At 42.7% G+C, this 27,594-nt stretch overlaps 1 protein-coding gene across 2 annotated transcripts in view; it reads right to left on the reverse strand.

Moving 5' to 3' along the window:
* NAGA (alpha-N-acetylgalactosaminidase) overlaps positions 1–21,546 on the reverse strand; it is a 47,183-nt gene extending 25,637 nt beyond the window's left edge. The window contains exons 1-2 of one of the 2 annotated variants that reach the window (XM_077275179.1): positions 21,414–21,508; positions 7,822–7,888 (exon numbers count right to left, since the gene is read on the reverse strand). In XM_077275179.1, the coding sequence (XP_077131294.1) occupies positions 7,822–7,845 (24 nt within the window). In that variant the 5' untranslated portion in view covers positions 7,846–7,888; positions 21,414–21,508. Of the gene's footprint in view, positions 1–7,821; positions 7,889–21,413 lie in introns of both variants that reach the window. The other variant, XM_077275178.1, reaches the window with a different exon arrangement.
* Positions 21,547–27,594: the final 6,048 nt, after the last annotated feature.

Consider the following 27,594-nt stretch of genomic DNA (forward strand, 5'->3'; position numbering starts at 1 on the left):
GATAGAATATATTATAGTGTATAGATCTCATGTAGATACACAAACACAGTATATACGTGTATATGATATTTTGACTATTACTGCAGGTCCTACTTTGCCTCACCGTTTTCATTAAGTCTGCGGACGATTTTTTTTTTTTGCAACAATTGTGTCCACTGTTTTGTCATGTATTCACAATTACCAAACATCTTACTTTTTGTACTTAGACTATATTTTTTCCGTATATGTTTGATAAAGGTCAGTTAGAATAAATTGTCACGAGTTATACTCTGTATACTGGACAACACAAATAAAAAGTTTCATCATCTATCCAAGGCAAGGGTGGGGAACCTCCGCGCTTAAACTACTGAACGCTGCGGATTACGTCCCGACACTGGTCAGGGCTAGCGTCAGGGTGTTCTTTGAGGGTGGAGTTAGTGTGCTCCTGACCCTCTGATGACAAAGCCAGGAGTTGCAGCGTCTCCTGTGTGATACATGTACACCAGCCCCACAAATAGAGGATGGAATGGTGTCTAAATGGCCTAAAGTTAAAGACAACACATTTACTTTGTGTTTTAGGTAAAAAAAAAAATTATATATATATATATATATATATATATATATATATATATATATATATATATATATATATATATATATATATATATATATATATATATATATATATATATATATATATATATACACACATATACTAGCTGTACTACCCGGCTTCGCCCGGGGTAATAACTGCTGTTAGCAAAATAGAATGTGTTAACAAAAATTTATTCTGCACAAAAAAAAAAAAAACACAAAACAAATAGATAGAAATGTAATTATTAAAAGGCAAAAACTAAGCTAATAGAAGCATTTTACAACATATATTTCAACACCAGAGATATTCCACACAGATTTAACTAAATTGGCCAAGTAATGTGAAGTAATCTTCTACTACTTATTCGAGAGCCTTTTGATAAACGACATTCTTAGTTTTTCCTTCAGGTGCAAAGACAAATAGATTTTTGGCTGTTCCAACTCTTGAACAGGCCACATAAAGTTATCCATGAGAAAAGCATGGAGATTGTAAATCTAAGCTAGCTGAAGAGCCCGGCGTTGCCTGGGCATAGTAAATATCTGTGGTTAGTTATAGCACCTCACTTCTCTTATTTTCCCATCACGCCTCTCATTTTCCCCCTCACATCTCTCATTTTCTCCCTCACACCTCTCATTTTCCCCCTCACTCCTCTCATTCCCCCCTAACACTTGTCATTTCGACCTCACATCTGTCATTATCTGATCACTCCACTATTTTCCCTCACTCCTCTCATTTTGCACTCACACCTTTTCATTTTCACCTCACACCTCTCATTTTCACCTCAGTATATACATGTTTGTCATCTCCCTTATATATAGAATACACCTGTATGTCATCTCCTGTATATAGTATATACCTGTATGTCATCTCCCCTGTATATAGTATATACCTGCTGTGTGTCATCTCCCCTGTATATAGTATATACCTGTATGTCATCTCCTCCTATATATAGTATATACCTGTATGTAATCTCCTCCTGTATATAGTATATACCTGTGTGTCATCTCCTCCTATATATAGTATATACCTGTAGGTAATCTGCTCCTGTATATAGTATATACCTGTGTGTCATCTCCTTCTGTATATAGTATATACCTGTATGTCATCTCCTGCTGTATGTAGTATGTACCTGTATGTCATCTCCTCCTCTATATAATATATACCTGTGTGTCATCTCTCCTGTATATAGTATATATCTGTGAGTCATCTCCTCTTGCATATAGTATATACCTGTGTGTCATCTCCCCTGTAAATAGTATATACCTGTGTGTCATCTCCTCCTGTATATAGTATATATCTGTATGTCATCTCCTCCTGTATTAGACCTCGTTCACACGTTATTTGGTCAGTATTTTTACCTCAGTATTTGTAAGCTAAATTGGCAGCCTGATAAATCTCCAGCCAACAGTAAGCCCACCCCCTGGCAGTATATATTAGCTCACACATACACATAATAGACTGGTCATGTGACTGACAGCTGCCGGATTCCTATATGGTACATTTGTTGCTCTTGTAGTTTTTCAGCTTACTAATCAGATTTTTATTTTTGAAGGATAATACCAGACTTGTGTGTGTTTTAGGGCGAGTTTCGTGTGTCAAGTTGTGTGTGTTGAGTTGCGTGTGGCGACATGCATGTAGCGACTTTTGTGAGATGAGTTTTGTGTGGCAACATGTGTGTAGCAACTTTTTGTGTGTCGAGTTGCATGTGACAGGTTAGTGTAGCAAGTTGTGTGTAGCAAGTTTTGCGCATGGCGAGTTTTGCGTGTGGCGAGTTTTATGTGTGGTGCCTTTTGAGTATGTGCAAGTTGTGTGAGGCAACTTTTGCATGTGTTGCAACTTTTGTGCATGTGGCAATTTTTCCGCGTGTGCAAGTTTTGCGTGTGGCGAGTTTTTCATGAGGTGAGTTTTGCACGTGTGGAGAGTTTTGAGCTGCGACTTTTGTGTTTCAACTTTTATGTGGCGAGGTTGGTGTATGTGTGGTGAAATGTGCGCTGAGGGTGGTATATGTGTGCGAGCACGTGGTAGTGTGTGGCGCATTTTGTGTGTGTGTGTTCATATCCCCATGTGTGGTGAGTATCCCAGTTCGGGGCCCCACCTTAGCAACTGTACAGTATATACTCTTTGGCGCCATCGCTCTCATTCTTTAAGTCCCCCTTGTTCACATCTGGCAGCTGTTAATTTGCCTCCAACACTTTTCCTTTCATTTTTTCCCCATTATGTAGATAGGGGCAAAATTGTTTGGTGAATTGGAAAGCGCGGGGTTAAAATTTCACCTCACAACATAGCTTTGACGTTCTCAGGGTCCAGACGTGTGACTGTGCAAAATTTTGTGCCTGTAGCTGCGACGCCTCCAACACTTTTCCTTTCACTTTTTCCCCATTATGTAGATAGGGGCAAAATTGTTTGGTGAATTGGAAAGCGCGGGGTTAAAATTTCACCTCACAACATAGCCTATGACGCTCTCGGGGTCCAGACGTGTGACTGTGCAAAATTTTGTGGCTGTAGCTGCGACGGTTCAGATGCCAATCCCGGACATACATACATACACACATACATACACACATTCAGCCTTATATATTAGAGAGATAGATAGATAGATATATATATATATATATATATATATATATATATATATATATATATATATATATATATATATATATACTAGCTGTACTACCCGGCTTCGCCCGGGTTAATGACTGCTGTTAGCAAAATAGAATGTGTTAACAAAAATTTATTCTGCACACAAAAACCACAAAACAAATAGATAGAAATGTAATTATTAAAAGGCAAAAACTAAGCTAATAGAAGAATTTCACAACATATATTAGCTTTGTTATACTGAGAATGTCTTTGTTGCCTATATTAACCAATCAGAGCTCAGGTTAATTAACTGTAGCAAAATAGAAGCTGAGCTGTGATTGGTTGCTATTGGCAGCCTGATAAAATCCCCAGCCAACAGGAAGCCCTCCCCCCTGGCAGTATATATTAGCTCACACATACACATAATAGACAGGCCATGTGACTGACAGCTGCCGTATTTCCTATATGGTACATTTGTTGCTCTTGTAGTTTGTCTGCTTATTAATCAGATTTTTATTTTTGAAGGACAATACCAGACTTGTGTGTGTTTTAGGGTGAGTTTCATGTGTCAAGTTGTGTGTGTTGAGTTGCGTGTGGCGACATGCATGTAGCGACTTTTGTGAGATGAGTTTTGTGTGGTGACATGCGTGTAGCAACATTTTGTGTGTCGAGTTGCATGTGACAGGTTAGTGTAGCAAGTTGTGTGCAGCAAGATTTGTGCATGGCGAGTTTTGCGCGTGGCGAGTTTTATGTGTGGTGCGTTTTGAGTATGTGCAAGTTTTATGTGAGGCAACTTTTGCATGTGGTGCAACTTTTGTACATGTGGCAATTTTTCTGTGTGTGCAAGTTTTGCATGAGGTGAGTTTTCCATGAGGTGAGTTTTGCACGTGTGGCGAGTTTTGCGTGAGCCTAGTTTTGCATATGGCGAGTTTTGCATGTAGCGAGTTTTGCGCGTTGCGAGTTTTGAGTGGTGACTTTTGTGTTTCGACTTTTATGTGGCGAGGTTGGTGTGTGTGTGGTGAAATGTGTGCTGAGGGTGGTATATGTGTTCAAGCACGTGGTAGTGTGTGGCGCATTTTGTGTTTGTGTTCACATCCCAGTGTGTGGTGAGTATCCCATGTCGGGGCCCCACCTTAGCAACTGTACGGTATATACTCTTTGGCACCATCGCTCTCATTCTTTAAGTCCTCATTGTTCACATCTGGCAGCTGTCAATTTTCCTCCAACACTTTTCCCTTCACTTTTTCCCCATTATGTAGATAGGGGCAAAATTGTTTGGTGAATTGGAATGCGCGGGGTTAAAATTTCACCTCACAACATAGCCTATGACGCTCTCGGGGTCCAGACGTGTGACTGTGCAAAATTTTGTGGCTGTAGCTGCGACGGTGCAGATGCCAATCCCGGACATACACACATACATACATACACACATTCAGCTTTATATATTAGATATACCTGTATGTAATCTCCTGTATATAGTATATACCTGTGTGTCATCTCACCTATATATAGTATATATCTGTGTGTCATCTCCTTCTGTATATAGTATATACCTGTATGTCATCTCCTCCTATACATAGCATATACCTGTATGTCATCTCCTCCTGTATATACTATATACCTGTAGGTAATCTGCTCCTGTATATAGTATATACCTGTGTGTCATCTCCTCCTGTATATAGTATATACCTGTATGTCATCTCCTCCTGTATGTAGTATGTACCTGTATGTCATCTCCTCCTCTATATAGTATATACCTGTGTGTCATCTCTCCTGTATATAGTATATATCTGTGTGTCATCTCCTCCTGTATATAGCATATACCTGTGTGTCATCTCCCCTGTAAATAGTATATACCTGTGTGTCATCTCCTCCTGTATATAGTATATAACTGTATGTCATCTCCTCCTGTATTAGCCCTCGTTCACACGTTATTTGGTCAGTATTTTTACCTCAGTATTTGTAAGCTAAAATGGCAGCCTGATAAATCCCCAGCCAACAGTAAGCCCTCCCCCTGGCAGTATATATTAGCTCACACATACACATAATAGACTGGTCATGTGACTGACAGCTGCCGGATTCCTATATGGTACATTTGTTGCTCTTGTAGTTTGTCTGCTTATTAATCAGATTTTTATTTTTGAAGGATAATACCAGACTTGTGTGTGTTTTAGGGCGAGTTTCGTGTGTCAAGTTGTGTGTGTTGAGTTGCGTGTGGCGACATGCATGTAGGGACTTTTGTGAGATGAGTTTTGTGTGGCGACATGTGTGTAGCAACTTTTTGTGTGTCGAGTTGCATGTGACAGGTTAGTGTAGCAAGTTGTGTGCAGCAAGTTTTGCGCATGGCGAGTTTTGCGCGTGGCGAGTTTTATGTGTGGTGCCTTTTGAGTATGTGCAAGTTTTGTGTGAGGCAACTTTTGCATGTGTTGCAACTTTTGTGTATGTGGCAATTTTTCTGCGTGTGGCAATTTTTCTGCGTGTGCAAGTTTTGCGTGTGGCGAGTTTTCCATGAGGTGAGTTTTGCACGTGTGGCGAATTTTGCATGTGGAGATTTTTGCGCGTGGCGAGTTTTGAGCGGCGACTTTTGTGTTTCTACTTTTATGTGGTGAGGTTGGTGTATGTGTGGTGAAATGTGCGCTGAGGGTGGTATATGTGTTCGAGCACGTGGTAGTGTGTGGCGCATTTTGTGTGTGTGTTCATATCCCCGTGGTGGTGTGGTGATTATCCCATGTCGGGGCCCCACCTTAGCAACTGTACAGTATATACTCTTTGGCGCCATCACTCTCATTCTTTAAGTCCCCCTTGTTCACATCTGGCAGCTGTTAATTTGCCTCCAACACTTTTCCTTTCATATTTTCCCCATTATGTAGATAGGGGCAAAAATGTTTGGTGAATTGGAAAGCGCGGGGTTAAAATTTCACCTCACAACATAGCCTATGACGCTCTCGGGGTCCAGACGTGTGACTGTGCAAATTTTTGTGCCTGTAGCTGCGACGCCTCCAACACTTTTCCTTTCACTTTTTCCCCATTATGTAGATAGGGGCAAAATTGTTTGGTGAATTGGAAAGCGCGGGGTTAAAATTTCACCTCACAACATAGCCTATGACGCTCTCGGGGTCCAGACGTGTGACTGTGCAAAATTTTGTGGCTGTAGCTGCGACGGTTCAGATGCCAATCCCGGACATACATACATACATACATACATACACACACACACACATTCAGCTTTATATATTAGATATATAGTGGCGTAACTACAAAGTTATGGGCCCCGGTGCGAACTTCCAAATGGGGCCCCCCCACCCCGGGTCCCCCCGCCTCAACCCCCCCCACCCCCGCCCCCCCAACCCTCCCCTAGATACGCCTTGGACTGTCGCAGGAATCTCCTGCACTGCAACATGGTGTTGGGTGCCAGCACAGCCCGCACAGTGGTATATCCAGCACAATGGTATATACAGCACAGCCCGCAGTGGTATATCCAGCACAGTGGTATATACAGCACAGCCCGCACAGTGGTATATCCAGCACAGCCCGCACAGTAATATATCCAGCACAGCCCGCACAGTGGTATATCCAACAGAGCCCGCACAGTGGTATATCAAGCACAGCGGTATATCCAGCACAGCCCGCACAGTGGTATATCCAGCACAGCCAGCACAGTGGTATATCCAGCACAGCCCGCACAGTGGTATATCCAGCACAGCCCGCACAGTGGTATATCCAGCACAGCCCGCACAGTGGTATATCCAGCACAGCCCGCACAGTGGTATATCCAGCACAGCCCGCACAGTGGTATATCCAGCACAGCCCGCACAGGGATATATACAGCAGAGCCCGCACAGGGATATATACAGCAGAGCCCGCACAGGGATATATACAGCAGAGCCCGCACATGGATATATACAGCAGAGCCCGCACATGGATATATACAGCAGAGCCCACACATCTCATCTCCCCCCCCGATAATGGCCCCACAGTCCGGTTACAAAGAAGAAAAAAAAAAAAAAAAAAAAAGCTCTCCTCACCTTTCCTTTTGCCCGCGCTGCTCCCGGCGGCTGCAGTCTGCCCAGGACACTGCAGGTGCGCGATGATATGACGTCATCGCGCACCCGCAGTGTACTGTCAGAGGCAGAGCGGGGAATGATGGGAGAGGGGGCGTCAGCAGACGCTCTCTCCTCCATCATTGCATTGAACTATACCGGTGTCATAGACGCCGGTATAGTTAAATGCGGCGGTGGCGGCACTGGCGGGGGGGAACAGTGCAGCGGCCCACTACTGGCCACCGGCTCTTCTGGCATTTGCCAGAAGTGCCCGATGGCCAGTCCGGCCCTGCACTGACCTGCCAACCCGGGGCCCCTGACCGCGGTAGTTACGCCCCTGTATATATATATATATATATATATATATATATATATATATATATATATATATATACCGTATATATATATATATAATTTTCATCTTTTACATTTTAAATATTACAAAAATGAAAGTGGGCCAATTAAAAAGTTTGGGAACCCTTGGATATTTGTGTGCCCAGACAACTTTGACAAGGTTTCAGACCTTAGTTAGCCTGTTAGGGTTATGACTTTTTTACCATCATCGTTAGGAAAGGCCAGATGATGCAAAATTTAAAGCTTTATACAAACCCAGCCGCCACTAACCTGGTGACAAAATACAGCAGCCATGGTTTCTTTTAAGCAGGTGCTAGGCCCACAAAGTAGGAGGAGGCTATAAGAAGATAGTAAAGAGTTTTCAAGTTGCCCTTTCCTCAATGTAATTAAGAAATGTCAGTCAACACAAACAGTGACGATCAAGCAAAATTTCAATAAGAGCTGCTCGTATGATTGCTAGAGAGGCAAATCAGAACCCCCACTTGACTGCAAAAGACCTTCAGAAAGATTTCATAGACTCTGGAGTTGTGGTACATTGTTCTCCAGTTCGGAAACGGCTACACAAATTATGGACTTTTGTGGTAGAGTCATCAGAAGAAAACCTCTTCTGCGTCCTCACCAAAAATATTCAGAGGCAGAAGTATGCAAAGTAACATCAATCATGTTTTGGGGTTGTGTTGCAGCCAATGGCATGGGGAGCATTTCACGATTAGAGGGAAGAATGGATTCAATCAAATTTCAACAAGTTATTGATGTAAATTTAACACCAGCTGTAAAAAAAAAGCTGAAGTTGAAAAGAGAGTGGCTTCTACAAATGGATAATAAACCTAAACACACATCAAAATCCAAAATAGATTACCTCAAAAGACAGAAGTTGAAGATTTTACAATGGCCCTCACAGTCCCTGATCTGAACATCATTGAAAATTTGTGGCTAGACTGTTATGACCCCAATGGCGAGGGTCTCAGAGGAACGTGGAAGTCTGCAGAATACAAAAATCCAGCTCATAGGGCAGTGGTAACTGGGTTGACCATATATCTACTCCTAACGCCAACACTAGAAGTAGCCGGGGATCATTCCTACGTTGATTCTAGATGACACGCGCCAGCCGGAGAATCTAGCTACCCCTAGTAGAGGAAAACAAAGACCTTTCTTGCATCCAGAGAAGGGGACCCCAAAGCTGGATAGAAGCCCCCCACAAATAATGACGGTGAGGTAAGAAGAAATGACAAACACAGAAATGAACCAGGTTTAGCACAGAGAGGCCCGCTTACTGATAGCAGAATAAAGAAAGGTAACTTATATGGTCAACAAAAACCCTATCAAAATCCACACTGGAAATTCAAGAACCCCCGAACCGTCTAACGGTCCGGGGGGAGAACACCAGCCCCTAGAGCTTCCAGCAAAGGTCAGGATATAGATTTGGAACAAGCTGGACAAAAAATACAAAACCAAAACAAATAGCAAAAAGCAAAAGGCAGACTTAGCTGATATAACTGGAACCAGGATCAGTAGACAAGAGCACAGCAGACTAGCTCTGATAACTACGTTGCCAGGCATAGAACTGAAGGTCCAGGGAGCTTATATAGCAACACCCCTAACTAACGACCCAGGTGCGGATAAAAGGAATGACAGAAAAACCAGAGTCAAAAAACTAGTAACCACTAGAGGGAGCAAAAAGCAAATTCACAACAGTACCCCCCCCTTAGTGAGGGGTCACCGAACCCTCACCACGACCACCAGGGCGATCAGGATGAGCGGCATGAAAGGCACGAACTAAATCGGCCGCATGAACATCAGAGGCGACCACCCAGGAATTATCCTCCTGACCATAGCCCTTCCACTTGACCAGGTACTGAAGCCTCCGCCTGGAGAGGCGAGAATCCAAGATCTTCTCCACCACGTACTCCAACTCGCCCTCAACCAACACCGGAGCAGGAGGCTCAGCAGAAGGAACTACAGGCACAATGTACCGCCGCAACAAGGACCTATGAAATACATTGTGAATAGCAAACGACACAGGAAGATCCAGACGAAAAGATACAGGATTAAGGATTTCCAATATCTTGTAAGGCCCAATAAAACGAGGTTTAAATTTGGGAGAGGAGACCTTCATAGGAACAAAGCGGGAAGAAAGCCACACCAAATCCCCAACGCGTAGTCGGGGACCCACACCGCGGCGGCGGTTGGCAAAGCGCTGAGCCTTCTCCTGTGACAACTTCAAGTTGTCCACCACATGATTCCAGATCCGCTGCAACCTATCCACCACAGAATCCACCCCAGGACAGTCAGAAGGCTCCACATGACCCGAAGAAAAGCGAGGATGGAAACCAGAGTTGCAGAAAAAAGGCGAAACCAAGGTGGCGGAACTAGCCCGATTATTAAGGGCAAACTCAGCCAACGGCAAGAATGTCACCCAATCGTCCTGATCAGCAGAGACAAAACACCTCAAATAAGCCTCCAAAGTCTGATTGGTTCGCTCCGTCTGTCCATTAGTCTGAGGATGGAAAGCAGACGAAAACGACAAATCAATGCCCATCCTACTACAAAAGGATCGCCAGAACCTGGAAACGAACTGGGATCCTCTGTCTGACACAATATTCTCAGGGATGCCGTGCAAACGAACCACGTTCTGGAAAAACACAGGAACCAGATCGGAAGAGGAAGGCAGCTTAGGCAAAGGAACCAAATGGACCATCTTGGAGAAGCGATCACATATCACCCAGATAACGGACATGCCCTGAGATAGCGGAAGATCAGAAATGAAATCCATGGAGATATGTGTCCAAGGTCTCTTCGGGACAGGCAAGGGCAAGAGCAAACCGCTGGCACGAGAACAGCAAGGCTTAGCTCGAGCACAAGTCCCACAGGACTGCACAAATGACCGCACATCCCTTGACAAGGAAGGCCACCAAAAGGACCTGGCCACCAGATCTCTGGTGCCAAAAATTCCCGGGTGACCTGCCAACACCGAGGAATGAACCTCGGAAATGACTCTGCTGGTCCACTTATCCGGGACAAACAGTCTGTCAGGTGGACAAGACTCAGGCCTATCAGCCTGAAATCTCTGCAACACACGTCGCAGATCCGGAGAAATAGCTGACAAGATAACTCCATCTTTAAGAATACCAACAGGATCAGCGACTCCAGGAGCATCAGGCACAAAGCTCCTAGAAAGAGCATCGGCCTTCACATTCTTTGAACCTGGTAAATACGAGACAACAAAATCAAAGCGGGAGAAAAACAATGACCAGCGGGCCTGTCTAGGATTAAGGCGTTTAGCAGACTCGAGATAAATCAGATTTTTGTGATCAGTCAAGACCACCACACGATGCTTAGCACCCTCGAGCCAATGACGCCACTCCTCAAATGCCCATTTCATGGCCAACAACTCCCGATTGCCCACATCATAATTTCGCTCGGCAGGCGAAAACTTCCTAGAGAAAAAGGCACAAGGTTTCATAACAGAGCAACCAGGGCCTCTCTGCGACAAAACGGCCCCTGCCCCAATCTCCGAAGCATCCACCTCAACCTGAAAGGGAAGTGAGACGTCAGGCTGGCACAAAACAGGCGCCGAAGTAAACCGGCGTTTCAACTCCTGGAAAGCCTCCACGGCAGCAGGAGCCCAGTTAGCTACATCGGAGCCCTTCTTGGTCATATCCGTCAAAGGTTTCACAATGCTAGAAAAATTAGCGATAAAACGACGGTAGAAGTTAGCGAAGCCCAAGAACTTCTGAAGACTCTTAACTGACGAGGGCTGAGTCCAATCAAGAATAGCTCGGACCTTGACTGGGTCCATCTCCACAGCAGAAGGGGAAAAAATGAACCCCAAAAAGGGAACCTTCTGTACACCAAAGAGACACTTTGAGCCCTTGACAAACAAAGAATTTTCACGCAAAATTTTAAAGACCAACCTGACCTGCTCCACATGCGAATCCCAATTATCAGAAAAAAACAAAATATCATCCAGATAAACAATCAAAAATTTATCCAGATACTTCCGGAAAATGTCATGCATAAAGGACTGAAAAACTGAAGGCGCATTGGAGAGCCCAAAAGGCATCACCAAGTACTCAAAATGACCTTCGGGCGTATTGAATGCGGTTTTCCATTCATCACCTTGCTTAATGCGCACAAGGTTGTACGCACCACGAAGGTCTATCTTGGTGAACCACTTGGCACCCTTAATCCGGGCAAACAAGTCAGACAACAGCGGTAAAGGATACTGAAATTTGACAGTGATCTTATTTAAAAGCCGATAATCAATACAAGGTCTCAAAGATCCGTCCTTTTTTGCCACAAAAAAGAATCCCGCACCAAGAGGGGAAGAAGACGGACGAATATGTCCTTTTTCCAGAGACTCCTTGATATATGAACGCATAGCGGTATGTTCAGGTACCGACAGATTAAACTGTCTTCCCTTAGGAAATTTACTGCCTGGGATCAAATCTATAGCACAGTCACAGTCCCTATGAGGAGGCAGTGCACTGGACTCAGACTCACTGAAGACATCCTGATAATCAGACAAATACTCCGGAACTTCCGAAGGCGTAGAAGAAGCAATAGACACAGGCAGGGAATCCTCATGAATACCACGACAGCCCCAACTTGAGACTGACATAGCCTTCCAGTCCAGGACTGGATTATGGGTCTGTAACCATGGCAGCCCTAAAACGACCAAATCATGCATTTTATGTAAAACCAGGAAACGTATCACCTCGCGGTGTTCAGGAGTCATGCACATGGTAACCTGAGTCCAATACTGCGGTTTATTTGCTGCCAATGGTGTAGCATCAATACCCCTAAGAGGAATAGGATTTTCTAATGGTTCAAGAGTAAAACCACAGCGCTTAGCAAATGAGAGATCCATGAGACTCAGGGCAGCACCTGAATCTACAAACGCCATGACAGGATAAGATGACAGTGAGCAAATCAAAGTTACAGACAGAATAAATTTAGGCTGCAAATTACCAACGGTGACAGGACTAACAACCTTAGCTATACGTTTAGAGCATGCTGAGATAACATGTGTAGAATCACCACAGTAGTAGCACAAGCCATTCCGGCGTCTATGAATTTTCCGCTCATTTCTAGTCAGGATTCTATCACATTGCATTAAATCAGGTGTCTGTTCAGACAACACCATGAGGGAATTTGCGGTTTTTCTATCACATTGCACCGAATTAGGTGTCTGTTCAGACAACACCATGAGGGAATTTGCGGTTTTGCGCTCCCGCAACCGCCGGTCAATTTGAATAGCCAGTGCCATAGTATCATTCAGACCTGTGGGAATGGGAAAACCCACCATAACATTCTTAATGGCTTCAGAAAGGCCATTTCTAAAATTAGCGGCCAGTGCACACTCGTTCCAATGTGTCAGCACGGACCATTTCCGAAATTTTTGGCAATACACTTCAGCCTCGTCCTGCCCCTGAGACATAGACAGCAAGGCCTTTTCTGCCTGAATCTCAAGATTGGGCTCCTCATAAAGTAAACCGAGCGCCAGAAAAAACGCATCAAGATCAGCCAATGCCGGATCTCCTGGCGCCAGCGAAAAAGCCCAATCCTGAGGGTCGCCCCGTAAGAACGAAATAACAATTTTTACTTGCTGAGCAGAATCTCCTGATGAACAGGGTCTCAGGGACAAAAACAATTTACAATTATTCACGAAATTCCTAAACTTAAACCTGTCTCCGGAAAACAGTTCAGGAATCGGTATTTTAGGTTCTGACCTAGGATTTCTGATAACATAGTCTTGTATGCCCTGCACACGAGTAGCCAGCTGGTCCACACTTGTAATCAAGGTCTGGACATTCATGTCTGCAGCAAGCATAGCCACTCTGAGGTAAAGGGGAAGGAGAAAAAAAAAAACTCAGAATCTTCTTTCTTATAATCCCTCTTCTGCAATGCATTAAACATTTAATACTGGCCTGGCAAACTGTTATGACCCCAATGGCGAGGGTCTCAGAGGAACGTGGAAGTCTGCAGAATACAAAAATCCAGCTCATAGGGCAGTGGTAACTGGGTTGACCATATATCTACTCCTAACGCCAACACTAGAAGTAGCCGGGGATCATTCCTACGTTGATTCTAGATGACACGCGCCAGCCGGAGAATCTAGCTACCCCTAGTAGAGGAAAACAAAGACCTTTCTTGCCTCCAGAGAAGGGGACCCCAAAGCTGGATAGAAGCCCCCCACAAATAATGACGGTGAGGTAAGAAGAAATGACAAACACAGAAATGAACCAGGTTTAGCACAGAGAGGCCCGCTTACTGATAGCAGAATAAAGAAAGGTAACTTATATGGTCAACAAAAACCCTATCAAAATCCACACTGGAAATTCAAGAACCCCCGAACCGTCTAACGGTCCGGGGGGAGAACACCAGCCCCTAGAGCTTCCAGCAAAGGTCAGGATATAGATTTGGAACAAGCTGGACAAAAAATACAAAACCAAAACAAATAGCAAAAAGCAAAAGGCAGACTTAGCTGATATAACTGGAACCAGGATCAGTAGACAAGAGCACAGCAGACTAGCTCTGATAACTACGTTGCCAGGCATAGAACTGAAGGTCCAGGGAGCTTATATAGCAACACCCCTAACTAACGACCCAGGTGCGGATAAAAGGAATGACAGAAAAACCAGAGTCAAAAAACTAGTAACCACTAGAGGGAGCAAAAAGCAAATTCACAACACTAGACCTCAAAAGAGCCATGCATGCAAGACGACCCAGGATGTAATGGTTAATCACAGCTCACTGTATTGTTGGAAATTTGTGATGCAATATATGATCTGGCCAGTAGAAGGCAGCAGAAAGGAGTTGCAGCGCGGGGCTTATGCAGTTGGTGACACTTGCTAGGGGAGAGTGAAGCTATGGATCACTGGAAAAAGATCTGGATACAGAGGTGCGACTCTGTATCTGTTTTTTTTTTTTTTACACTGGGAGGCGTTGTTCGGCTTGACATGAGCCAACTCGCTGAGGACAACCAATGACGCGCCATTTTGAATTAGACCACGTGAGGATTTATTTCTAAGGACTTAGAGAATCCCTGAGTTGGAGAGATCGGCATTCTCTATAGGTTTCAAGTCAGTTTCTGATTATTTGGGACTCAGCCCAGGAAGGACCCTTCTACTTCAGTCTCAGGATGTACCAGTACTATCTTACATCTGAATATATATGCACATATATAAATAACTTTATAGAGGTCCAGTTAGTTAGGAGAACAGGCCTTTTCTGTAAGAAACACTTCAAAAACTGCTCTGAGTAAGCGATTACTAAAGTACTGGCACAACACTGTCGTTTTATGCATAGAAAAGGGTTAATCGTGTATTTTGCTCACATATACGGTAACTTAATTCTGCTAAGTTTACCTGCGAATACCCTTAATAGGTGTTATTGAGTGTAATTACGGTTATCGTATTTGTTACTTATACACTGTTTACCACCATCCTTTCCTTTGATTTCATAAGCTGGTAAGTAACTATTTATATTATACTATCTAATATTTGTGCATAAACAGTGATAAAGTTCCTAAGGGGAGAAAAAAATTAGACTGACAGGTTTCATACAAATAGGGTTGTTATTTTTGATATATATATATATATATATACATACACACACACACATACATACAGCTTTGGCAAAAATTAAGAGACCACCACATCAAAACCCTGTCATGGGCAGCCAATCTCCAGACCTGAACCCCATTGAAAACCTCTGGAATGTAATCAAGAGGATGATGGATAGTCACATGCCATCAAACAAAGAAGAACTGCTTACATTTTTGAACCAGATGCAGTGTGAAAGACTGGTGGAAAGCATGCCAAGACGCATGAAAGCTGTGATTAAAAATCATGGTTATTCCACAAAATATTGATTTCTGAATCTCATCCTGAGTTAAAACATTAGTATTGTTGTTTCTAAATGATTATGAACTTGTTTTCTTTGCATTATTTGAGGTCTAAAAGCACTGTTTGTTTGTTTTTTGACCATTTCTCCTTTTCAGAAAAAAAAAATACAAAATTTATTGCTTGGAAATTCGGAGACATGTTGTCAGTAGTTTATAGAATAAAAGAACAATTTACATTTTACACAAAAATATACATATAATGAGAAAAATCTGAAAAAAAAAAAAAAATGAACATTTTGAAGTGGTCTCTTAATTTTTGCCAGAGCTGTATACCTTATGTTTTTATACATTTAAAAAAAAAAAAAAAAAAAATAGAATGAATCACTCCTCCTCTTTTGTATCCCCTCCCTCTCTCACTCTGGGAAACAGCTATATAAGAAGGGTCAAATTAATTTTCTCCACACAGCTGAAGAATGCACCGAACAAGCGAAACACTTTGTGTATAAAGTTTGTATTTGTTTTATATCAGTGTGAATAAAAATTTTAACCTATAAGAAACGCAAAGTTCCTGCATCTTGATTTCTCTTGGTGGCAAAGGCAGCGCCATTCCCTGGTCCTCCATTCTGGCATAAACTTTGTGCATGTCTGCTGATTGCTGATGTACCCTCCATCCTGTGGCCGTTCCTTGTCCACGTTACAAGGAATCTCACAGAACTGGAAGAATTTTCCAAGGAAGAATGGATGAAAGTTCCTCAAACAAGAATTGAAAGACTCTTAGCTACAAAAAGCGTTTACAATATGTCATACCTCCAAAAGGAAGTTCTACTAGGCACTAACCATGCAGAACTTTTGCACCTGTCCATTTTCTTTTTTTGTAATGTTAAAAATGTAAAAGATGAAAAATCTATTTTATTTTGCCTAAAATACAAAAGGAAATGTGTCATCTTTAACTTTCGTCCTTTCACAAAGAATTTAATCTTCAACTTGATTAACTGTTCACAATAGCAGTAATTTTGACCAGGGGTGCCCAAACTGTTACATGGCACTGTATACCGCAGGCCTCCCACTGTTTGGCCACGGAAAGTGGTGCAGATTTTTCTGGACTGATTTTGGTAAATCCACAGGTAAACCGCACTGCGGATTTCCTGTGGAATTACCACGATTTTTTTTGCGGATTCCTATTATGGAGCAGGTGTAAATCGCTGCGGAATCCACACAAAGAATTGACAAGCTGCGGAATAAACAATGCTATGTTTCCTCGTGTTTTTTTCCCGCAGCATATGCACTGCGGATTTGGTTTCCATAGGTTTACATGGTACTGTAAACTCAAGGAAAACTGCTGCGAATCCACAACGTGTGCACATACCCTCAGAGTTTTACAAAAGTTATGTGAGCAGTGATACATTTCCCAGTGTGAGGAGACCTGCTGCCGTGTAATATACAACTGCTGCGATCAGTTACACACATGGTCAAAATTGTTGGTACCCCTCGTTTAATGACAGAAAAACTCACAATGATCACAGAGATAACTTGAATCTGACAAAAGTAATAATTAATTTAAAAAAAAAAAAAATCTATGAAAATGAACAAAGTCAGACGTTGCTTTTCAACCATGCTTCCACAAAATTAAAAAAATAAAACTCATGAAATAGGCCTGGACAGAAATGATGGTACCTTAACTTAATATTTTGTTGCACAACCTTTTGAGGCAATCACTGCAATCAAACGATTCTGTAACTGTCAATGAGACTTCTGCACCTCTCAACAGGCATTTTGGCCCACTCCTCAAGAGCAAACTGCCCCAGTTGTCTCGTGTTTGAAGGTTGCCTTTTCCAGACGGCATGTTTCAGCTCTTTCCAAAGATGCTCAATAGGATTTAGGTCAGGACTCATAGAAGACCACTTCAGAATAATCCAATGTTTTCCTCTTAGCCATTCTTGGGTGTTTTTAGCTGTGTGTTTTGGGTCATTATCCTGTTGCAAGACCCATGGCCTGCAGCATATTTATCTCTGGAATCCCTTGATAGTCTTGAGATTTCATTGTACCCTGCACAGATTCAAGACACCCTGTGCCAGATGCAACAAAGCAGCCCCAGAACATAACAGAGCCTCCTCCATGTTTCACAGTAGGGACAGTATTCTTTTCTTAATATGCTTAATTTTTCCGTCTGTGAACATAGAGCTGATGTGCCTTGCCAAAAAGTTCCATTTTTGTCTCATCTGTCCATAGGACATTTTCTCAGAAGCTTTGTGGCATGTCAACATGTCGTTTAGCAAATTTCAGTCTGGCTTTTTTTTTTTTTTTTTCCAACAATGGTGTCCTCCTTGGTCACCTCCCATGAAGTGCACTTTGGCTCATGCAATGACGGATGATGCAATCTGACACTGATGTTCCTTGAGCTTGAAGTTCACCTTTAATCTGTTTAGAACTTTTTCTGGGCTCTTTTGTTACCATTCGTATTATCCGTCTCTTTGATTTGTCAACAATTTTCCTCCTGCGGCCACATCCAGGGAGAATGGCTACAGTCCCATGGATCATGCATTTCTGAATAATATGTGCAACTGTAGCCACAGGAACATCAAGCTGCTTGGAGATGGTCTTATACCTTTTACCTTTAACATGTTTGTCTATAATTTTCTTTCTAATCTCCTGAGACAACTCTTTCCTTTGCTTCCTCTGGTCCATGTTTAGTGTGATACACACCATGTCACCAAACAGCACAGTGAGTATCTGTAGCCCTATATACAGGCCCACTCACTGATTCCAAGATTGTAGACACCTGTGATGCTAATTACTGGACACACCTTGATTTAACATGTCCCTTTTATCACACTATTTTCAGGGGTACCATCATTTCTGTCCAGGCCTATTTCATGAGTTTTATTTTTTTAATTCTGTGGAAGCATGGCTGAAAAGCAACGTCTGACTTTCATTTGTTCATCTTCATAGATCTTTTATTTATTATTACTTTTGTCAGATTCAAGTTATTTTTGTGACCATTGTGGGTTTTTCTGTCATTAAATGAGGGGTACCAACAATTTTGACTCACAGAGCCTCCTGACCTCCAGACCAACTCAAACCTAGAAAACCAGCTGTGATTAGCAACATCATCAATACCAGCCAACATCACAGGCGCACTGAAGAGAAGAGCCCAAATACGACAGGGTCATTTTAAAGTTGATAATTTCATATGGCCCCTGAATGATGCTTACGCACTGCAGGAAAAAAAAAAATCTGCATACATTTTAGGGCTTTCTGCATATTATCAAGATACTCTACACTGAAAAGAGCTAATGGTTTTAAAACAGCACTGCTCCAGGGATCTCTCTTTGTTAGGAATCACACATGCATGTGTAATGAGTGCAGTAATGTACCGTAGTCCCCGATCACAATCCTCTGATTTTCAGCAGCACTCCTGTTTGGTATCAAGTGATCGCACGTGTAACCGGTCGGATCCCACAGTGCTTTCTGAGTGGAGCGACAACTACTTTCTCAATATAAGGCTTTATTCACATATCAGTTTTTTTGCTCAGTATTTGTATGCAAAAACCAGGAGTGTCTCCAAAACACAGAACAGAAGTCAATATTTCATTTATAGTTCTTCTGTGAGGGTATGTGCAGACGATCAGTAAACGCTGTGGGTTTGATGCTGCGTACATCCACAGCGTCGAAATGTTACAGCATAGTGGATGGGATTTCAAGAAATCCCATGTCCACTATGCGTGCACCAGTGGAGACGGACATGCGGCGCATCTTTCCAGACTGCAGCATGTCAATTTATCTTGCGGAAATGCTAGTCTCCGCAAGAGAAATGTCACCCGTACAATGTATTGGACGCGGTGAATCCACACGGTTCAGTGATCACATGCGGATTCATGCCGGCAGCGCTTTGAATGCTGCGAACATGCACTGCGTCGAAAATGTTCCCACTTCAAGATCGTTGGCACCCGGTCTGAAAGTTCCATTCCTGGTTCTAATATACAAACACTGATGAAAAATGCTGACCAAATACTGACTTAGACTCACTAGCCTCATTCTAAGTCTAGACTTATATTAAGGAAAAGTCAAAAGATGGCGACCGGTCAGTATATTACACTTTGGCCGGAGTCACACTGCTGTATAACATGGCGGAGTGCTATGTGATAAACCATTGCATAGCACTTGGCCCAGTGTTACTCTATGGGGCAGATCACATCTGTGATTATTTTCTCATTGACGAATCAGCATGAGAGAACAATGGCAGCATGCTACGATTGGTACCGAGACTCAGCTCACTCGCACCCATAAAGTGCGGAGCGATATATGCCGATGTCGGCAGCAGAGGAGATGGAGAAATTACTTTCTCCGTCTCCTTCACAGCAGTGCTCCGATCCTTGACATGCGATACGATCGGAGCACGGACACTCGGCTCCCGCTTGTGATACGCTGGTGTGACTGCGGCCTTACACACGATTGCTAACAAAGAAGGGGGGAAAATAAATGAATACCAGAGAGCTCTTGTAACTTTTGCTTAGGCAGAGGTCACACTTGCGAGAAACTAGCACAAGTCTCAATACCCGGCACTGCTGCTGGCACTCGGACCGGAGCGCTTAGCTGCATAGAAATACATGCAACCGCACACTCGTGCGAGTTTCACGCAAGTGTGACCCCGGCCTTAAAGGGAGCCTGTCAGCAGGATTTAGCACTATAAAAAGGTATGGCCATAATTGCACTATTACATGGATTTAATTGATACCTTTTCTAATCACAGATTTAAGTTTTCTTTCAGGAAACACGCCCTTTCTCAGGCGCTTAAATCCCCTTAGGCGACGTTCCCACCATGAGCTTTCGATGACGCAGAATTTCTGCACCTATTATTCATATTAGGTCACTTACGGTTCTTCATTGCTTTTTTATCACATTTTTCACACTGTGTTTTTGCCTCCATTTTGGTGCTTTATACTTCAAATAAAGCTGCTTTGTTGTTGATACTTCCTGGTATTTGGCTTTGACAGAACTTTATTGATATTCTTAGGTGTGGATTACATGCGTTTTTGAGGCGTTTTTGCCACAGAAATGCGCAAAAAATATGCGTTTTTTGCAATTAATGTAATTCTATGGGGGAAACTCACCTAGAAATTGACACGATGTGACACCACAGGTCAGTCACGCTGAGAAGGAGCTTTCTATAAAATTCATGCACTTTGCTGGGACCGTAATATGCTGCATTTTTCAGGCAGCAAAAATATGCAGGTTCAAAATCTCACCAAAAGTTAATCGTGGGAACGTAGAGGAAAATGGATGTGAAGCATTTCCTGTCAGCTCTTCGCTGCCTTTTTTACTGGACACTCAAGTTCGGAGCTGATTCCATAAGGGAATGTTCACACGTGGCATTTTTGCTGCATTTTACAGTACCAGCAAAGTCTAGGAGGTTTTAAAAATCTCATGTACATAGCTTGGTTTTTTTTTTGTCCTCAGTATTTTGTACTTTGCTTGGCTTTTCCAGGATACAGCATGTCACTTCAGTGTTTTTCACGCATTGAAAAAATGCAGGCATCAGGTTTTGCTGCGTTTTTTGAGTGAAAACCTGATATCGTAGAACGATTTTTTTTGTCACTAAATTTTAATCGGCATGCACACAAGACAAATGTAGCATGACAAAACGGCAGAAAAAAAAAAAAGGAAAAAAAAATGCTTTTTTTTCTGCAGCTTCTTTAGTGCCAAGAGAGCAGGGTTTTTTTCTGTTTGCAGAAAACAAAAGCATCAAAAAACGCCACGTATGAACATAGCCGGAGCTTGTTAACACGCTCAGTTTTTGCCACAGAAAATAACCGCAGTGTTTTACAGTACCAGCAATGTGAATGAGATTCCCGAGATCACACGCTGCTTATTTTTTTCCTTACTGAAGCATTTCTTTCAAATCTACAGCTTTTTTTTGTCCATTCAAATGAATGCAGGAAAATAATATTACAAGTAAGTGCTGACATTTCTGCATAACAAAACAAGAAAATGATAATGCGGCAACAAGACTAACCTGCGCCCACAGATCTGTGCGGCTCCCAAGTCCCAGGGACACAATTTTGAACATCAGCAGGAAGCAGGAACTGGAGGCAGAGATCACAAGACTGCAGAACACCTCCCATTCACATGTGCCTTATGTATCAGCGCTCTATTCTATCTGTCAATCCTTACTGCCATCTGCTGTATGTACGATCTAACTACACACAATCGCTGTCAGGGTTCGCGCACACGTGCGTACAAATCGGACAAAAAAAACGAATTGCGCTCAGACCAATGTTATTCAATGAGGCAGTGCTTATTTTTTATCTGCTGTGTTCAGCATGCTGAGATTTCATGCCGAAATCTGATGGGTGTGAGAAAAACTAAATTGCATGCCATACAGACCATTAATAAATGATTTATTTATTTTACTCACTTATATAGTGCCATTATTTGCACAGACATTGTCCCAATAGGGGCTTGCAATCTAGATTCCCCATCAGTACGTGTTTGGGGAGGAAACCCATGCAAACTCCTTGCAGTTCTTGGTGGGATTTGAACCCAGAACCCCAGCTTTGCGAATCTGTAGTGCTAACCACTGAGTCACCATGCTGCCCTGACATCATCTGATATTTATGGACACATTAAGGCTATGTGCCCACGTTCAGGATTTTTTGTGTTTTTTTCGGCGGTTTTCCGCTGCAAAAACGCTTATAAAACACTTACATTAACCCCTTCACCCCCAAGGGTGGTTTGCACGTTAATGACCGGGCCAATTTTTACAATTCTGACCACTGTCCCTTTATGAGGCTATAACTCTGGAACGCTTTGACGGATCTTGGCGATTCTGACATTGTTTTCTCGTGACATATTGTACTTCATGTTAAAGGTAAAATTTATTCGATATAACTTGCGTTTATTTGTGAAAAAAATGGAAATTTGGCGAAAATTTTGAAAATTTTGCAATTTTCCAACTTTGAATTTTTGTGCCCTTAAATCACAGACATATGTCACGCAAAATACTTAATAAGTAACATTTCCCACATGTCTACTTTACATCAGTACAATTTTGGAACCAAAATTTTTTTTTGTGACGGAGTTATAAGGGTTAAAAGTTGACCAGCAATTTCTCATTTTTACAACACCATTTTTTTTTAGGGACCACATCTCATTTGAAGTCATTTTGAGGGGTCTATATGATAGAAAATACTCAAGTGTGACACCATTCTAAAAACTGCACCCCTCAAGGTGCTCAAAACCACATTCAAGAAGTTTATTAACCCTTCAGGTGTTTCACAGGAATTTTTGGAATGTTTAAATAAAAATGAACATTTAACTTTTTTTCACACAAAATTTATTTCAGCTCCAATTTGTTTTATTTTACCAAGGGTAACAGGAGAAAATGGACCCCCAAAGTTGTTGTACAATTTGTCCTGAGTACGATGATACCCCATATGTGGGTGTAAACCATTGTTTAGGCGCATGGCAGAGCTCGGAAGCGAAGGAGCGCCATTTGACTTTTCAATGCAAAATTGACTGGAATTGAGATGGGACGCCATGTTGCGTTTGGAGAGCCCCTGATGTGCCTAAACATTGAAACTCCCTACAAGTGACACCATTTTGGAAAGTAGACCCCCTAAGGAACTTATCTAGATGTGTGGTGAGCACTTTGACCCACTAAGTGCTTCACAGAAGTTTATAATGCAGAACCGTAAAAATAAAAAATCATATTTTTTCACAAAAATGATCTTTTCGCCCCCAATTTTTTATTTTCCCAAGGGTAAGAGAAGAAATTGGACCCCAAAAAATGTTTTGCAATTTGTCCTGAGTACGCTGATACCCCATATGTGGGTGTAAACCATTGTTTGGGCGCATGGCAGAGCTTGGAAGGGAAGGAGCGCCATTTGACTTTTCAATGCAAAATTGACTGGAATTGAGATGGGACGCCATGTTGCGTTTGGAGAGCCCCTGATGTGCCTAAACATTGAAACTCCCTACAAGTGACACCATTTTGGAAAGTAGACCCCCTAAGGAACTTATCTAGATGTGTGGTGAGCACTTTGACCCACCAAGTGCTTCACAGAAGTTTATAATGCAGAGCCGTAAAAATAAAAAATCATATTTTTTCACAAAAATGATCTTTTCGCCCCCAATTTTTTATTTTCCCAAGGGTAAGAGAAGAAATTGGACCCCAAAAAATGTTGTGCAATTTGTCCTGAGTACGCTGATACCCCATATGTGGGTGTAAACCATTGTTTGGGCGCATGGCAGAGCTTGGAAGGGAAGGAGCGCCATTTGACTTTTCAATGCAAAATTGACTGGAATTGAGATGGGACGCCATGTTGCGTTTGGAGAGCCCCTGATGTGCCTAAACATTGAAACTCCCTACAAGTGACACCATTTTGGAAAGTAGACCCCCTAAGGAACTTATCTAGATGTGTGGTGAGCACTTTGACCCACCAAGTGCTTCACAGAAGTTTATAATGCAGAGCCGTAAAAATAAAAAATCATATTTTTTCACAAAAATGATCTTTTTGCCCCCAATTTTTTATTTTCCCAAGGGTAAGAGAAGAAATTGGACCCCAAAAAATGTTGTGCAATTTGTCCTGAGTACGCTGATACCCCATATGTGGGTGTAAACCATTGTTTGGGCGCATGGCAGAGCTTGGAAGGGAAGGAGCGCCATTTGACTTTTCAATGCAAAATTGACTGGAATTGAGATGGGACGCCATGTTGCGTTTGGAGAGCCCCTGATGTGCCTAAACATTGAAACTCCCTACAAGTGACACCATTTTGGAAAGTAGACCCCCTAAGGAACTTATCTAGATGTGTTTTGAGAGCTTTGAACCCCCAAGTGTTTCACTACAGATTATAACGCAGAGCCGTGAAAATAATTTTTTTTTTTTTTCTCAAAAATGATTTTTTAGCCCCCAGCTTTGTATTTTTACAAGGGTAACAGAATAAATTGGACCCCAAAATTTGTTTTCCAATTTGTCCTGAGTACGCTGATACCCCATATGTGGGGGGGAACCACTGTTTGGGCGCATGACAGAGCTCGGAAGGGAAGGAGCGCCATTTGGAATGCAGACTTAAATGGATTGGTCAGCAGCCGTCACGTTGCATTTGCAGAGCCCCTGATGTACCCAAACAGTACAAACCCCCCACAAGTGACCCCATATTGGAAACTAGACCTCCCAAGGAACTTATCTAGATGTGTTGTGAGAACTTTGAACCCCCAAGTGTTTCACTACAGTTTATAATGCAGAGCCGTGAAAATAAAACATCTTTTTTTTCCCACAAAAATGATTTTTAGCCCCCCAAATTTTTATTTTCCTAAGGATAACAAGAGAACTTGGACCCCAGAAGTTGTTGTTCAATTTGTCCCGAGTACGCTGATAACACATATGTTGGGGTAAACCCCTTTTTGGGCGCACGGGAGAGCTCGGAAGGGAAGGAGCACTGTTTTACTTTTTCAACGCAGAATTGGCTGGAATTGAGATTGGACGCCATGTCGCGCTTGGAGAGCCCCTGATGTGCCTGGACAGTGGAAACCCCCCAATTCTACCTGAAACCCTAACCCAAACACACCCCTAACCCTAATCCCAACGGTAACCCTAACCACACCCCTAGCCCTGACACACCCATAATTCTAATCCCAACCCTAATCCAAACGTAAATGTAATCCAAACCCTAACCCTAACTTTAGCCCCAACCCTAACTTTAGCCCCAACCCTAACTTTACCTCCAACCCTAGCCCTAACCCTAACCCTAACCCTAAACGTGACTGAAATACGTGGCACTGAAATACGTGGCACTGAAATACGTGGCACTGAAATACGTGGCACTGAAATACGTGATACGTGGCACTGAAACACGTGGCACTGAAACACGTGGCACTGAAATACGTGGCACTGAAATACGTGGCACTGAAATACGTGGCACTGAAATATGTGGCACTGAAATACGTGGCACTTAAATAAGTGGCACTGAAATATGTGATATGTGGCACTTAAATACGTGGCACTTAAATACGTGGCACTGAAATATGTGATACGTGGCACTTAAATACGTGGCACTGAAACACGTGGCACTGAAATACGTGATACGTGGCACTGAAATACGTGGCACTGAAATACGTGGCACTGAAATACGTGCAACTGAAATACGTGGTACTAAAATATGTGGCACTGAAATACGTGATAGGTGGCACTGAAATACGTGGCACTGAAACACGTGGCACTGAAATACGTGATACATGGCACTGAAATACATGGCACTGAAATACGTGGCACTGAAATACGTGGCACTGAAATACGTGGCACTGAAATACGTGGCACTATGACTGTCAGAAAATGTTCATTAAACGGTTAGGGGTGAGGTTAGGGGTAGAGTTAGGGTTAGGGTTTGGATCCCTTTATCACCTTGATGGTGGTGGGTGGCTTTTCAGTGTGTTTTCTGTTTTTTTTCGATAAAAATGCATGCGTTTTTAACGCAAACGCATGTGCTTAAAAACGCAAGAAAATACTGCAGGTTGTATTTCTGAAAATGAACGCATGCAGAAAAAAACCGCATGCGTTTGAAAACGCGACCAAACGCGTACAAAAAACCGCATGCGTTTTCAATGTTAAATATAGGGAAAAAACGCATGCTTTTTTTGTGCAAAAAACGCTGCAGACAAAAACGGAAGTGTGAAACCAGCGACGCTTTTTATAGCAAAAAAGTTTTTGCGTCTCCACATTTTGAGACCTATAATTTTTCCACATTTGCTCCACAGAGTCATGTGAGGTCTTGTTTTTTGCGGGACGAGTTGACGTTTTTATTGGTAACATTTTCGGACACGTGACCGTTTTTGATCGCTTTTTATTCCGATTTTTGTGAGGCAGAATGACCAAAAACCTGCTATTCATGAATTTCTTTTGGGAGAGGCGTTTATACCGTTCCGCGTTTGGTAAAATTGATAAAGCAGTTTTATTCGTCGGGTCAGTACGATTACAGCGATATCTCATTTATATCATTTTTTTTATGTTTTGGCGCTTTTATACGATAAAAACTATTTTATAGAAAAAATAATTATTTTGGTATCGCTTTATTCTCAGGACTATAACTTTTTTATTTTTTTGCTGATGATGCTGTATGGCGGCTTGTTTTTTGCGGGACAAGATGACGTTTTCAGCGGTACCATGGATATTTATATCAGTCTTTTTGATCGCGTGTTATTCCACTTTTTGTTCGGCGGTATGGTAATAAAGCGTTGTTTTTTGCCTCGTTTTTTTTTTTTTTTTCTTACGGTGTTTACTGAAGGGGTTAACTAGTGTGGCAGTTTTATAGGTTGGGTCGTTACGGATGTGGCGATACTAAATATGTGTACTTTTATTGTTTTTTTTTTTTAATTTAGATAAAGAAATGTATTTATGGGAATAATATATATTTTTTTTTTCATTATTTTGGAATATTTTTTTTTTATTTTTTTTTACACATTTGGAAATTTTTTTTTTACTTTTTTACTTTGCGCCAGGGGGGGACAATACAGATCGGTGATCTGTCAGTTCGCATAGCACTCTGACAGATCACCGATCTGCGAGAAGTGCAGGCTGCTTCACAGTGCCTGCTCTGAGCAGGCTTCTGTGAAGCCACCTCCCTCCCTGCAGGACCCGGATCCGCGGCCATCTTGGATCCGGGTCTGGAGCAGGCAGGGAGGGAGGTAAGACCCTCGCAGCAACGCGATCACATCGCGTTGCTGCGGGGGGCTCAGGGAAGCCCGCAGGGAGCCCTCTCCCTGCGCGATGCTTCCCTGCATCGCCGGCACATCGCGATCATGTTTGATCGCGGTGTGCCGGGGGTTAATGTGCCGGGGGCGGTCCGTGACCGCTCCTGGCACATAGTGCCGGATGTCAGCTGCGATATGCAGCCGACACCCGGCCGCGATCGGCCGCGCTCCCCCCGTGAGCGCGGCCGATCGGCTATGACGTACTATCCCGTCGGCGGTCATACGGGCCCACCCCACCTCGACGGGATAGTACGTCGGATGTCAGGAAGGGGTTAAGCATCCCATCATTTTACTGCATTCCGCAATTTTTGTGCGGACATCTAGAAAACACATCTAGGAAAAAAACGCAGCATGTTCATTTATTTTGCGGAAAATCTGCGGATTTGCCACTGTATTATTGCATTGGGAAACTCCGGAAAAAAACACCGAACAAAACCATGAAAAATCT

Source organism: Ranitomeya variabilis, chromosome 7 (assembly GCF_051348905.1).
Source record: "Ranitomeya variabilis isolate aRanVar5 chromosome 7, aRanVar5.hap1, whole genome shotgun sequence".
NCBI lineage: Eukaryota > Metazoa > Chordata > Amphibia > Anura > Dendrobatidae > Ranitomeya > Ranitomeya variabilis.